Source organism: Galeopterus variegatus, unplaced genomic scaffold (assembly GCF_000696425.1).
Source record: "Galeopterus variegatus unplaced genomic scaffold, G_variegatus-3.0.2 Scaffold3274, whole genome shotgun sequence".
NCBI classification, from domain to species: Eukaryota; Metazoa; Chordata; class Mammalia; order Dermoptera; family Cynocephalidae; genus Galeopterus; species Galeopterus variegatus.
Genome location: NW_007729385.1, coordinates 199,825 through 213,345, shown reverse-complemented (window position 1 = coordinate 213,345; position 13,521 = coordinate 199,825). Strand labels below are relative to the sequence as shown.

Below are 13,521 nucleotides of genomic sequence, written 5' to 3'. Positions count from 1 at the left end.
AGGAGTCCAGGGCAGCACGGAAGAGCAATTAAGAGTGTGTACTTGAGCCAGACAGTCTGAGATTGGATCCTGGCTTCAGCACTTATTAACTGTGTAATCTTAGCAAGTTGTTTTGCTGTCCTGTGCCTCAGTTTCCTCATCTATAAGCTAGGGCTAATAACGGCACACAAGCCAGAAAAGAGGATGAGTTCTGATGCGCGCCACCACATGGATGAAACTTGCCAACATTATGCTAATGAAATAAGCCAGTTACGAAAAGTCACATGTTGAATGATTTAATTTATGTGAAATGTCCAGAATAGACAAATATACAGAGACAGAAAGTAGGCCGGTGGTCACCGGGGGAGGGGTGAATGTGGAGTGAGGGCTAATCGGTACTGGGTTTCTTTTGGGGATCATGAAAGTTTTCTAATACTGGGTAGTGGTGATGGTTGCACCACTCTGAATACACAACCGTCACTGAATTGTACGTGCTAAAAGCATGAATTTTATGGTATATAAATTATGTCTCCATAAAACTGTTATTACAAATTAGTTAGAAAACAAATAATGGTGCACATTAGATGCAGGGATGTGCGTAAAGCTCTTAGGACAGTGCCTGGCACATAGAAAGTATCAGACAAGGGTTGCTGGGAATGTCCCAGAGCCCAAGAGACATCACGACTCCTGCACAGCCACCTGGGGAGCTGGGTGGCGAGCCCACTCCTCTCTTTCTCATTCCCCTCCCCAGATAACAAGGCTGGAGAGAAGCAGGAGCTGTGCTGCGCTTCCTTGGCTGCCGTGTACCCCTTACTCTCCATCCTGGGTGTCAGTTCCACGGGCGGAGCTGAGGGCATCACCCGGAAGCACCTGTGGCGCCTCTTCTCCCTGGACACGCTCAACAGTTACTTGGCACGTGACCCCACCCCCCAGGAGCTCACCTACAAGGTGCCCACCAGGCACAGGTGAGCTGGGCTGGAGATAGGGGTGGGGGCAAGGCCTACCTGCGGATGTTGCGGAGCTTTCTGCCCACACCTCCAGCACCAGGCCCTGTCCAAGAAGCTGCTTCCCATCTCTGGGGGAGTGGCCCCCAAATTCTTGCCCTTCCCTGGAAGGGCTGGAGAAGGCAGGGGTTGGCTTGAGGTCTGAAGAGCTAGCCCCCCCCTCCCCCTGAGTCCCAGATTCTCCAATTCCCACCTGGCGGGGAGGAGTGCCCAAGCCAGTCACCCCCAGGAGGGCCCCACCATGTACCCATCCCTGTCTCTGAGCCCATTTCTCTCTGCTCCACACAGCACGAAGCAGATCCCTCCCATCTTCACCCCTCTGAAGCTTGACTTCAATTTTGGGGCAGCACCATTCAAGGCCCAACCCTCTGTGGTGCTCCTGACCCTGAAGAACAGCGGAGTAGTGTCCCTAGACTGGTATGGCTGGCTCAAAGAGGGGCCACTAGAGGGCCCGGGAGTCAGGAGCCTGGGGGCTGGAAGGGCGGAAGAGCTGCCTTCTCTTGCCAGTGGGAGACCTGGCTGCTTGGTGTCTGTGAAGAGCGGGATGGGATGTGGAGGCCAGGGTGGGACTGGGGTCGCCCAGCAGGACTCAGGACTATCACTGGCTGAGATGAGTCAACAGGCTCAGAAGTGGTGGAATTGCCTGATGGAGGCTGGGCATGGCATCTTAGTAACCCAGTGAGTGAGAAACTTTCACTGGGCACCTGCTGCATGTCCGCAGTGTGCTCAACAAGCCTCTGCTCCTCCCCTCCTCGTGCCACCCTCTGAGAAAATCCTCCTCCCCCGACTCTTTCACAGATGGAGAGGCCAAGGGTCAATGAGGTGAAGAACTCAGCCAAGTCCACTTGGCTATTAATGGGCAGAGCCAGGTTCAAACCCATATTTGTGAGCTCCAGGGCCCTGCCTACAACAGGTAGTCAGCAGGAAGTCTTCGAGTTGCTTCTGTGTACCAGGCAGTGTCTAGGCTCTGGGACCCACCGGACAGAGTCCCAGGTTGAGGGTGCTGGGCCTGAGTGGAGACAAGTCAAGGGTCTCTGTTGAGGAAGGCCAGGGATCTGCTGCTACAGATGGACCTACCACCAAGGGACATGGCTGACCCACATGGGGTGGTGGGAGGATTGGGGTGGCCACAGAGGAAGGTGCACCTCTCAAATCACATGGGGCCTGGTCTGGAGACCTGAGCTCACTATGTCTGCCCTTTCCTGTGCCCGACTTCCTCCCACTGGGGCCCAGAACTTGTGCCCAGTAAACGTCCCATTCCCATGCCAGGGCTTTTCCTTTTTCTTCCTCCTGCCTCCACCACATGCCTTGATTTCCTAGTAAACTTCCTTTTGATGATATCCAGTTTTGCTCAGTGAGAAGAAGTGTCCCCATCTGGGCCAGGCTCGGGAGAGAAAGCTAGGGGCTCAGCCCGAGTGTGGCAAGGGGCAAATGAATGAAAACATGCAGGCAAGGGCTCTGTGCTCGGGAACCGCAGGCAGGAGCAGCAAGAGTCTTAGGGCATGTGGGTGAGGGTGGCATTCTCGGGTTTGCAATGGCCACCCCAGTCTCTCTGACTGTCCCCCCTCCCCTCTGTGGTGGAGCAAGACAGAGAAGCTGGCTCGTTAGGTAGCTCCTGTCTGAGAAGGGCTGGAAGCATGAGTCACCGAGGGCTCCTAGCCCTGACTGATGGGAAGCTTGGCAGTGCTGCTGGCCTGGTGGGGACAGCTCAGGGCCTGCCTTGAGCTCCAGATCTGCCATTCACTGGGCTCTTAGAGTGGGCCAGGAGCCAGTCCTACAAGGCTTGGAGGCTGGGGGCAGAAAGAACGGCGTTGGCCTGTGTCCTGGAGCCGAGCAAGGTATTTTGGTGGACCGCGCATGTTTGTGTAGGAGCAACCCAGCTCACACTCTCTGTGGACAGGGTCCAGGCTGCTGGAAACTGGGGCGGGAGGAAACCCAGGCAGAGTGCCCGCTGAGCGGGGCCCATCCATCAGGAGATTATTTGAGGTACAGGAAGGCAGTCCGTGCTTCCAGGATTCTAAGCAGCTTGACTCTCCTATGTTTTTTGTGTTGTGTTTCCTTTCAATTTCTTAGAAGGCTATTTTTGAAGATTCTAGCCAGTCTCTGCTGAACTCATAAAGAACAGACGGAGGGTTTTATTCCTGCCAAGACCAGTCAGAAAGGGGGAGTGTGGACTTGGCCTGGAGGTGGCAGCAGACAGGACAGAGTGAGAACCTCAAGTGGGAGGGAAGCTCCCGGGAAGGCACAGCTGCCCCCCTTCCCTGCAAGCCTCCTCCTCCTGACGACTCTGCTCTGCTAGGCCTGGGGATTTGAAGAGTCATGCATTTAAGGGAAGATGCCTTACAGATGTCAGATATGCTGGTTGAAGCTATTTGTTCACTCATCCACTCTTTGATTCATTGGCTAAAGCTTTACTGGGTACTTCCTAGGTGTAGGCTCCAGGCTGGTCCTCACCATACAGATGAGGATGAGCCCAATCCCTGTCCCCCATCCCCAGTGCTGCAGGGGCCTTGGGCAGCCTGGCCTCCTGGTGCAGGGTAACTTGTGCTGTGAAGGAGGCACATGCAGCACTCAGAGGGCATCCTAGAGGCTGCCCGGAGAAAGCTACGACTAAGCTAGACTGACATCCTGGGGGGAAGAGGCAGAGGCTGCAAAGAGCCTTCCAGACAGAGGGCCTGGCATGTACTCAGGTGTGGCTGGAGCGGCGAGAGGGAGGACACGCAGGGATCTGTAATCCTCCTTTGGGGGATTTGTACTTCTTCCTGAGGGTATCGATGGGGTGTAAGCTGGGGTTTGGGGGCAAAGACATGATCAGGTTTCAAGACCTGTCACTCTGGTCTTGGGGGTTGGGAGGGAGAATGGGTTAGCAGTTGGAGGGAAGGGGATGGTGGGAGGCTGCCACAGTCCTCCAGACAGGGGTGGTGGGTAGAGGGTGGAGGGTGGAAGGGTTGAGGGTGGGGAGGTGGGAGACCACACTAGAGGACCAGCAGAGGAGAAGGGGTTGGAATTATTTAGGAGGGAGACTGGATGAGGACAGTGAGGGCAAAAGAGATGCTGAAACTATCTGGAGAATTCCAAAATAGCAAGATCTCCAATTTTGCCGCTGATCGGTATCCCCACAAAATGACAAAAGCAGTTTACTCACTTGTAACAAGGCAAACGATGCAGGGGAGATGGAAGAAAAGCAAGACGCTGCCCAGCTCCCTCTCCACGTCCCCTCTGCTGGGGTGACGAGCATTCAGAGTGTGTTTTCTGGTCCCAGCATCTGCACAACCTCCAGATGCATTTGCACATTTACAGAGCGATTCTTTTTCCCCTTTCATTTTTTTTTTTTTTTACAATAATGGCACAATACTATACACCTTACTTTCTGGAAAATATTTTCACTCAGCATTATATCAATAACATTCCCTTCAGATCAGTACAGATCAATACCTATAGATCTAACTCATTCTTTTTAATAGCTGCCTAGTATTCTATCATATAGTTGGATATGAAGTTGTTAAACCACCCCTTTATTGGAAGACTTTAACTGTTCTCAGGTGTTTTTTCTTTTTTGCCACTACAAAGAAAGTTGTAATAAACATCTGTGTGTGTGTGTGCGCGCGCGCTTTTAACCCTGCAGGTTACTTCCCCAAAATGGGATTTCTCAGTCAAAGGGCATATGCATTTTTTATTCCAATAGATGCTATCAAAATTGCTTCCAAAGGGTCACAGAAGTTCCCTCTCTCCTACCTATGCTTAAGGGTGTCTGTTCTTTCTAAACGTACCAGCATTGGATATAACTGTTTTTCATGTTTCAGACTAGTTCCTCTTGAGAGTTTTAGTTTGCATTTTCCTGACTCACAATCAGGCTTTTCGGATGTGCGTTGGCTGTTTTCTTTCCCTTTTCTAGATGCTTCCTGTTCATATCCTCTGCCCAGTTTGCTGCTGGGGCCAATGCTTTGCCATCTCTCTGAGAGTAAAGGGGTTCTCGTTTCAGTCTGTGACCTCGGGACCCTGTTGTCAGTACTTTTGTCAGCTGTTTAGAATGCAGTAATGACTTTACTACAGTGGAAGGCATTTCCGGGGCATTAACTCTATGTGCTGCCTTGCTACCATTTCAAAAGTGCCTGCCCTGCTGGGGCAGCTGTTCTCCACCCTGTGCCCAAGCTAGCCCAGACACCCTCTCTCTCAGGGGCCCCTGGTTGGTGCTGCCAGCATTCTTAGAAGCCTCACATGGCCCTTTCCTAGGGGCTTTGTCACTAAGAGCTAGGGGTCAGCTAGTGACCCCCTCCACCCTGTACCCACACGGGAACCCCACCCTTCACTTCTCATTTAGTCACTGTGGCCCTGCTTCTATTCCTGGGCTTGGGGGGCCATTATAAAATGAGGATCCACAGCTTGCCAAATGGGGGGAGGATATGCAGGGGGCATGGGAGGCCTCATCTGTCCCTTGGGGGATCAGAGTGCCCACCTCTCTGTTCTCACCGACCATCCTTTGCATGGCTTCACTCCACTTGCTTCACACCCTCCCCAGGGCCTTCCTCTTCCCAAGTGACCAGCAGATTGACCTGGAGCTGTGGGCAGAGCAAGCAGAGTTTGACTGCACTGAGCTCCACCAGATGCGTGTGCAAGACAACTGCATCTTCTCCATCAGCCCCAAGGCCGGGAGCCTGAGTCCCGGGCAGGAGCAGATGGTGGAACTCAAATACAGGTTCTCCTCCACCCCTGCCCTGCACTTCTGGTCCTGGAGATCCCCTCCCCTGGCCTTTCACTGTGTGACTCCAGGGCACCCTGAATGGCCATCTCCCTGGAAGAGCCACCTTCCCACCTGCAGGGGAGGTCTAATTTCCTGCTTGCCCCATCCCAGCTCAGGGGTGAGTTGCTCCCAGGGGCTAGCTGGCTCATAGCTGCAGGTGTGCATGTCCATTTATTCTCCCACTTGAAACAGGGCTCAAGAACTCATTCTGGACTTGTCTCTCTTCCAGCCACCTGTTCATTGGCACTGATCGCCTCCCTGTGCTCTTCAAGGTGTCCCATGGCCGGGAGATCCTGGTGAGGTCCCAGCACCCTGGTCCTGTCCTGGGTGTCAGGCTGGAGGAAGGGGATCACTGGACAATCAAGAGAGAAGAAGGGAAATGTGCCACCCAGGGAAGATGGGGTTCAGATGTCTCCACTGGGTGTGTCAGTTTCTCCCAGGGAAGGACATTACCCATGAGCTTTTTATTTCCAGCTAAATTTCATAGGCGTGACAGTAAAGCTGGGGCAGAAGTATGTGCACTTTACCTCCACCAGCCACCAGTTCATCCCTGTCCCCATCGGTGAAACGCTGCCCCCACGGCAGGTCAGTGGTCTACATTAACCTGGTGATCAAGAAGCATAAGCATTGATCTCTTTGTATCTGTGTTAGCCGTTGACAGGGTGACAAAGACACTGCCCTCCAGAAGCACCTAAGAGGTGGGGCCAGCAAGTTGAACCTCCAGATTGGGCAACTAGGAGAGACCCAAGGCAAGAGCCTTCAGTTTCCTCGTACCAGGCCCAGTTCCCATGCAAAAGTGGAAAATTTTTTCCTCTAGCACAAGGTTCTTCAAAATTCTTTGCCCATGAGTCACACTAATATGTTTAATATTATAGAAGAGTACTTCAAAAAGTTCATGGAGAAATGGAGTTAAAAGATAATACAAATCCTTCCATGAACTTTTTGAAGTACCCTCATATACGCTTATTCCCCAGTATATGCATAAACATACAACCTAAACAAACCTACACTTATGCTGCTACATACAAAGTATGCTGATACTTTCTTTTTTTTTTTTTTAATTCTGTTCCATTTTTTTTTAATGCTGGACATTTTTAAATGATTTACATCTGCTCACTAATAGGTCTCAGCCACTGTCAACCTACACTTATGCTGCTACATACAAAGTATGCTGATACTTTCTTTTTTTTTTTTTTAATTATGTTCCATTTTTTTTTAATGCTGGACATTTTTAAATGATTTACATCTGCTCACTAATAGGTCTCAGCCACTGTTTGAAAAAAATCACTGATCCAAGAAAAACATCTTTCTAGAGTGTGAAGAACTGAACTGTGAATCCTCAGGAAGCTGTAGACTTTTTTTTTTTTTTTTTTTGTCTTTTTCCGTGTCCGGCAACGGATCGCAACCCTCAGTGTTGCCCCCGTACCAGACCGGGGACCGGCAACGGGATTGCAACCCTCGGTGTTGCTCCTGCGCCTCGCTCAGCCAGTGAGCAGGAACCGGTCTGTATGTGGGATCCGAACCCTCGGGCGGGAGCGCCGCCGCGCTTCCCAAGTGGCGCACTATCCAGTGCGCCACCGGGCCAGCCCGAGGAAGCTGTAGACTTTTTTTTTTTTTTTTTTGTCTTTTTCCGTGTCCGGCAACGGATCGCAACCCTCAGTGTTGCCCCCGTACCAGACCGGGGACCGGCAACGGGATTGCAACCCTCGGTGTTGCTCCTGCGCCTCGCTCAGCCAGTGAGCAGGAACCGGTCTGTATGTGGGATCCGAACCCTCGGGCGGGAGCGCCGCCGCGCTTCCCAAGTGGCGCACTATCCAGTGCGCCACCGGGCCAGCCCGAGGAAGCTGTAGACTTTTATTACTTTATTGATTGGAGGGAATCTGGTTCCTTTGATCTGAAAATGTACATTGGAAACCTCCAAGAGGGGAACATGATATTTTCCCACACGTTTCACAGCTGTGAAATTTCTATCCATTTAGAAGCCATTGTATCCCTGGGCAGGGGTCTCCAGCTGTTCAGCCTGGAGGCTGAGGAATGGGCTTTCTAGACCTGAGACGGAGTCCCCTAGCCTACCCGAGCTCCGTTTGCTTCCCCATACCACCCTCTACCCCTCCAGCTTCCCAGCAGCCACACTGGGACCTGTGACAGTGAAGTTGGTTTCAGCTACTGGAGATATGTAGTGCCATTTGCTGAAAGGAGATAAACTGGGGGAAGACATGGTTTTAGAGTGAAGAGTTGGGTTTTGGCCAAGTTTGAAGTACCTCTGAGACAACCAAGAGGGGTTGTCTGGTAGAAGCTGGATACCAGATGTCTCAGTCCATCCCGGCTGCTGTAACAGGTTACCATAGACTGGGTGGCTTATAGAACAGAAATTTATTTCTTATGGTTCTAAAGGCTGGGAAGGCCAAGATCAAGGCATGGGCGGATTCAGCATCTGGTAAGGGCTCACTCTCCTGGTTCATAGATGGCACTTTCTTGCTCTGTCCTCACATGGTGGAAGACACAAACAAGCTCCCTCAGGCCCCTTTTATTTATTTATTTTTTTTATTTTTATTTTTATTTTTTGTCTTTTTCCGTGTCCGGCAACGGATCGCAACCCTCAGTGTCGCCCCCGTACCGGACCGGGACCGGCAACGGGATCGCAACTCTCGGTGCTGCTCCCGCGCCTCGCTCAGCCAGTGAGCAGGAACCGGTCTGTATGTGGGATCCGAACCCTCGGCGGGAGCGCCGCCGCGCTTCCCAAGCGGCGCACTATAGCAGTGCGCCACCGGGCTGGCCCAGGCCCCTTTTATAAGAGCACTAATCTCACTTATCAGGGCTCCACCCTCATGACCTAATCATCTCCTAAAGGCCCCACCTCTTAATACTATTGCATTGAGGATTAGGTTGCAATATATGAATTTTGGGGAGAAACAAGCGTTCAGCCCATAGCACCAGACGAGTGGCTCAAAGGGGTGGTCCAGGCTAGAGAAATAAAATCAAGAGTTAAAATCAAAAAATGAAATTAAGCTTACTCAAGAGTGAGCGCTAAGAGAAGAAGGGTCCAGGTGTAGATCCCAGTGGACTCTTTATTCTCTCTGGCTCCAGTTTTCTCAGCTCTAAAAGGACGGATTGGACCAGAAGATCTCTGGTTTCTTCCAGGGCATTCTGTGATTCCCAACCTTTGGAGTTTGTCTTGAGTACCTCAGACCTTCCTTCTGCTCGCCTCACCTACCTTTAAGCAGGACTGCCTCTAATGGCAGATGTGGAAAGTAGTAGCCTCACAGGGGATCAGAATGCGATCTTATAAAATGATGAAGGATCTGGGTGGTGTGTACATGAGCATTTCCCTCAATCCCAACACTAGGGTCCACTTATAATTTGACAAAGTTAAATTAAGGGCATATAAAATAAGCTGACCTTTACAAATAGGATTACAGATTACCCTAAAATGTCACAGGCAGAAAATACAGTTACATCTTGGGTGATCAAGCCATATGGGAAATCAGAGCTATTTAGGGAGCTCTGGGACTCTAAGAGTGACACCATGGAGATCAGCCAGCCCTCCCACCATGGACACAGAGTCCCAGGCTGTCCAGTTTGCAGTCCTGAGCTGGTGTGGAGCTTTCCCTATTCCTGCCCTCTGCAGATTTATGAGCTGTATAATGGTGGTTCAGTCCCAGTGACATATGAGATCCAGACCAACATCCTGTCATGGGTTCAGGAGAAAAATTTTGATCACCCCATCTTCTGCTGTCTCAACCCCAAAGGGGAGATCCAACCAGGCACCACTGCTCAGATCTTATGGATATTCTCACCCATCGAGGCCAAGACCTACACAGTGAGCAGCAGCCCAAAATAACATAGGGTGGGGGTTGGAGCTGGCTCACCCAGCAGGCCTTGCTCTGACAAGTCCCTACCCCCACCCTCTTAACTTGCCAGGTGGATGTGCCCATACACATCCTGGGATGGAACTCAGCCCTCATCAACTTCCAGGGAGTGGGTTATGACCCCCATGTCATGGGGGAGACAGCCCCATTCCATAACATCTCCTCGTGGGACAACAGCTCCATACACTCTGGGCCGATGCTGGGATGGAACTCAGCCCTCATCAACTTCCAGGGAGTGGGTTATGACCCCCATGTCATGGGAGAGACAGCCCCATTCCATAACATCTCCTCGTGGGACAACAGCTCCATACACTCTGGGCCGATAGTTCCTGGACAGGTGTGTGGAATGGGAGCTGGGAAGGCCTGAGGTCTTGGAGGTGAGCCTTAGAGCTATGGTGGCCAGTACAGAGGGATGAGGAGGCTGGGAAGGAAATGAGATGGAGCTGAGGAGGGAAGGATGTGGAGGTGAGGCCTGCAACCAGCCCTGCTCCAGATTTAGGAAGTGGCAGCAGCTCCACGAGAGGCTTACCCTGCCACCTAGTGCCCACAGGTGTTTCTGCTCAGATCATTCCACCTGCTGCAGGGCCCTCCATCCCACCCTCTTCTCTGGGCATAGAGATGGGGGTGTTTGAAGGTGTAGAAAGAAGCCCTCCCTTTCTAGGTATTATCTTTATAAAGAAAAATCCCTCTCCTAAACCTAGATGGATTTTGCTAGGAAAGGTATCTAGGGTCAGTAACACTGCATTCAGTTCCTACACTCCTCCATGTTAGGAGGTCTGGCTCATTCATCCATCCACCTACCCATGCACACATTCATCCATCTACCCATTGACCCACATACCCATTTACTCATTTATGTATCCATCCATGCATCCATCTATCCATCCACCCACCTACTTCTCCATCCATTCATCTGTGTACCCATCCGCCCAATCACTATCGACACTTATATCCACCTGCCCACCCTTCCACTCAGACCCCCATTGGACTTCTACTCCATGATGAGCACTATGGAGGCCCTGGAGACACAAGAAAGAGCCAAAGTCCCTGCCCTGGAAGCACTCAGGGTCTGGACAAAGAGAAAATGCCTTTCTCGGGCTTTCCAAACATCCCTACAACACAGCTCCTATTCTGTGCCCAGTGAAGATGCCAACACCTGGACATGCATTCATTTACAACTATTCATCAGAGACTCAAATTATATTGGCAATAGTTCTGTCTTCTCTAAGTGAATTCTGATTCAGCCCTTCCAAGCCTATTTTAATTGTTGAAATCATAGGCTTTAGAGTGAGACCATGTGGGTTTATTGGAGCTCTGCATGTGAGAGACCTTTGGAAAAACTGTTTATACTCTCTGAACCTTAGCAGCACATCTGTCAATAGTAGCACCTGTATCATATGGCAACGTGAGGATCAGATGCATATGGAACACCTAGCCCAGGGCTGGTCTGTTGGAAGCTCTCAGGAACTGGTAGAAGTTGTATGGTTATTGTTTCTTCACCTCCCAAAGCTGCTGTTATGTTGTCTCTACCAACAGAATGTCTTCTTGTCCCAGTCTCATATCTGCCTGGGAAACATCCCTGTGCAGAGCAAGTGCAGCCGCCTGCTCTTCCTCAACAACATCTCCAAGAACGAGACAGTCGTCTTTGCCTGGCAGCTGAGGCCTTTAGACTTTGGGGAGGTGAGAGTCCCCTGTGCCCACAGAATCAGAACCTCCAGCAGGGCTGCAGACTCTTGCCATCCCACCCCACCCAATCCCTGTCATCCCATCCCATCCCATCTTGTCCCAGCCTCTCCCATCTCATCCCATCCTACCCCATGCCATCCCATCCAATTCCATTCCTGTGAAACTCTGGGGACTCCTTCCCCAAATCAACAGGTGTCTGTAAGTCCCATGATAGGGGAGGTGGCTCCTGAAGAGACAGTCCCATTTGTGGTGACCCTGAAGGCTTCAGTGCATGCCAGCTTCTACAGTGTGGACCTGATATGCAAGGTAGGGACCAGCCCCAGAGATGAGGTGGGATGGAGCTCCCAGTCCTGGGAGATGGGGTGGGCTCTGAGATCCCCAGATCCTCAAAGAGAGGCAGGAGCCAGCCCTTGGAAAGGCAGAGGATCCACAGCACAGGCCCACTCTCCCTGCCCTGGGCCATAGGTGTATCCACAGGAACTCATGAAGCAGTACCGTGAGGAGATGCAGGAGTGGGAGAATGAGAAGACGCGGCAGGAAGTGGAGTTCACCATCACAGACAGGAAAGTGGAGGTGAGGAGTGATGCGGGGGCCTCAAACACCCAGATCCTTCTGACTGGCCTTACCAGAGGGGACAGAGGTGGTGGGCCAAGGTGGCCCTCCACGCAAAACTGGCCAGCCTGCCCTAAGAGATTAGATTCCACTCATTGGTCCCAGAGTAGCATCTCCACAGCTATCCGTAGAGACTCTGGGTAGGGAAGGCTGGCTGACCATTCCTGGCTCATGTGCCAGTATTTAATGAGTGCCGACTATGTGCTGGGCACTGGGGACACAGGGGAAACAAGACAGAGCTCACCTTCTGATGGAAGACACACAGTGAGTGAAGGCTTTGGAAACAGATAGCCCGGGTTTGGTTCCTGGCTTTGGCAATTTCTGGCTCTGTGATCTTGGTCAAGTCACTTAACATCTCAGTTCCCTCGACTGTAAAATGGGGGAAATGTGACCTCTGGGGTTTGCGTCCTGGTGATCCAGAGGAAGGGTGTAGATGAGACAAGACTGGCCGTGAGTTGCTAATTGCTGAAGCTGGGGGGCAGGGAGGGGAAGACTCTTTGTAGCTGTCTCCCCCCTTTTGTACATGTTTGGAATCTTCCATATTAAAATGATTAAAAATAAAAGATAAAAAATTTTAATGCGAGTAAAATATCTGCTTTGTAGCATTGTGAGGATTAAATGAGTTAATATGCGTGAAGTGCCCAGAACAGTGCCTGTCACCCAGTAAGTGGTCAATAAACATGGGCTATTAGTATTTGCTGGGGGAGACCAATAAAAAACACGAGACAAAACTTCCATCGTGGTTCCTTCCCCAATTTCACAGCCTCCCCCCACGGGCATTCTCGCTCGTCAGTCACCTGTGTCCACCACACTGGACCCCCAGGGAGGCCCTGCTCTGCTCTGAAGCTCTGGCCTGGGCATTCTCGCTCGTCAGTCACCTGTGTCCACCACACTGGACCCCCAGGGAGGCCCTGCTCTGCTCCGAAGCTCTGGCCTTTGGGGGGCATGGAGACTTTGGGGGGCATGGAGAAGGGGTTTCTAAATGAAATCTTAATAAGGGAGGCTGTTTGCTGGTCTCACTGAACCATAAAACTCCAGGGCGTAAGGACAAACACCCTTGGGGCAGCCTGCCTATGTTGGTGGTTTTGGGGGGCATGGAGACTTTGGGGGGCATGGAGAAGGGGTTTCTAAATGAAATCTTAATAAAGGAGGCTGTTTGCTGGTCTCACTGAACCATAAAACTCCAGGGCGTAAGGACAAACACCCTTGGGGCAGCCTGCCTATGTTGGTGGCGTTTTCTTCGCTTTCCTTCACTGGGTAACCAGATTTTTCTTGTCTGCAGGAAGCATTTCCCTATGGAAGGTTTTGGAAGAGGGTGTGACTGGGAGTTGGGCAGGACTAAGAGGGCAGCAGGGCCTGGCATTGGTTTCAGGTCCTCCATGGGTCAGAGGAGCGGTTAGAAAGGAAGACCCCTCTAGGCTTCTTGAATCCTCAGTGAGGGTCTTTCTGCTTCACAGAGAAGGGCATATTGTACAGCCTGTGAGCCTGTGAGAAAGTACAAGGTGAGGCCACAGCCCCAGACCTGTCTTCTTGGGATAACTTGGGAGGGTCCTTGCCCAATCCCAGATACATCTCCAAACCCTGGTGCAGCTCCCAGAGGGGAGGGATGAAAGTGCCAATGGGTGGGGCC

General features: G+C 51.5%; 1 protein-coding gene across 1 annotated transcript in view; it reads left to right on the top strand.

The window, feature by feature from the left end:
• CCDC108 (coiled-coil domain containing 108) overlaps positions 1-13,521 on the top strand; it is a 36,017-nt gene that overhangs the window by 19,646 nt on the left and 2,850 nt on the right. The window contains exons 17-28 of the mRNA XM_008584496.1: positions 731-944; positions 1,272-1,400; positions 5,503-5,679; positions 5,954-6,020; positions 6,199-6,309; positions 9,353-9,544; positions 9,646-9,750; positions 9,877-9,930; positions 11,130-11,273; positions 11,472-11,585; positions 11,745-11,852; positions 13,349-13,393. Of these exons, the coding sequence (XP_008582718.1) occupies positions 731-944; positions 1,272-1,400; positions 5,503-5,679; positions 5,954-6,020; positions 6,199-6,309; positions 9,353-9,544; positions 9,646-9,750; positions 9,877-9,930; positions 11,130-11,273; positions 11,472-11,585; positions 11,745-11,852; positions 13,349-13,393 (1,460 nt within the window). The remainder of the gene's footprint in view (positions 1-730; positions 945-1,271; positions 1,401-5,502; positions 5,680-5,953; positions 6,021-6,198; positions 6,310-9,352; positions 9,545-9,645; positions 9,751-9,876; positions 9,931-11,129; positions 11,274-11,471; positions 11,586-11,744; positions 11,853-13,348; positions 13,394-13,521) is intronic.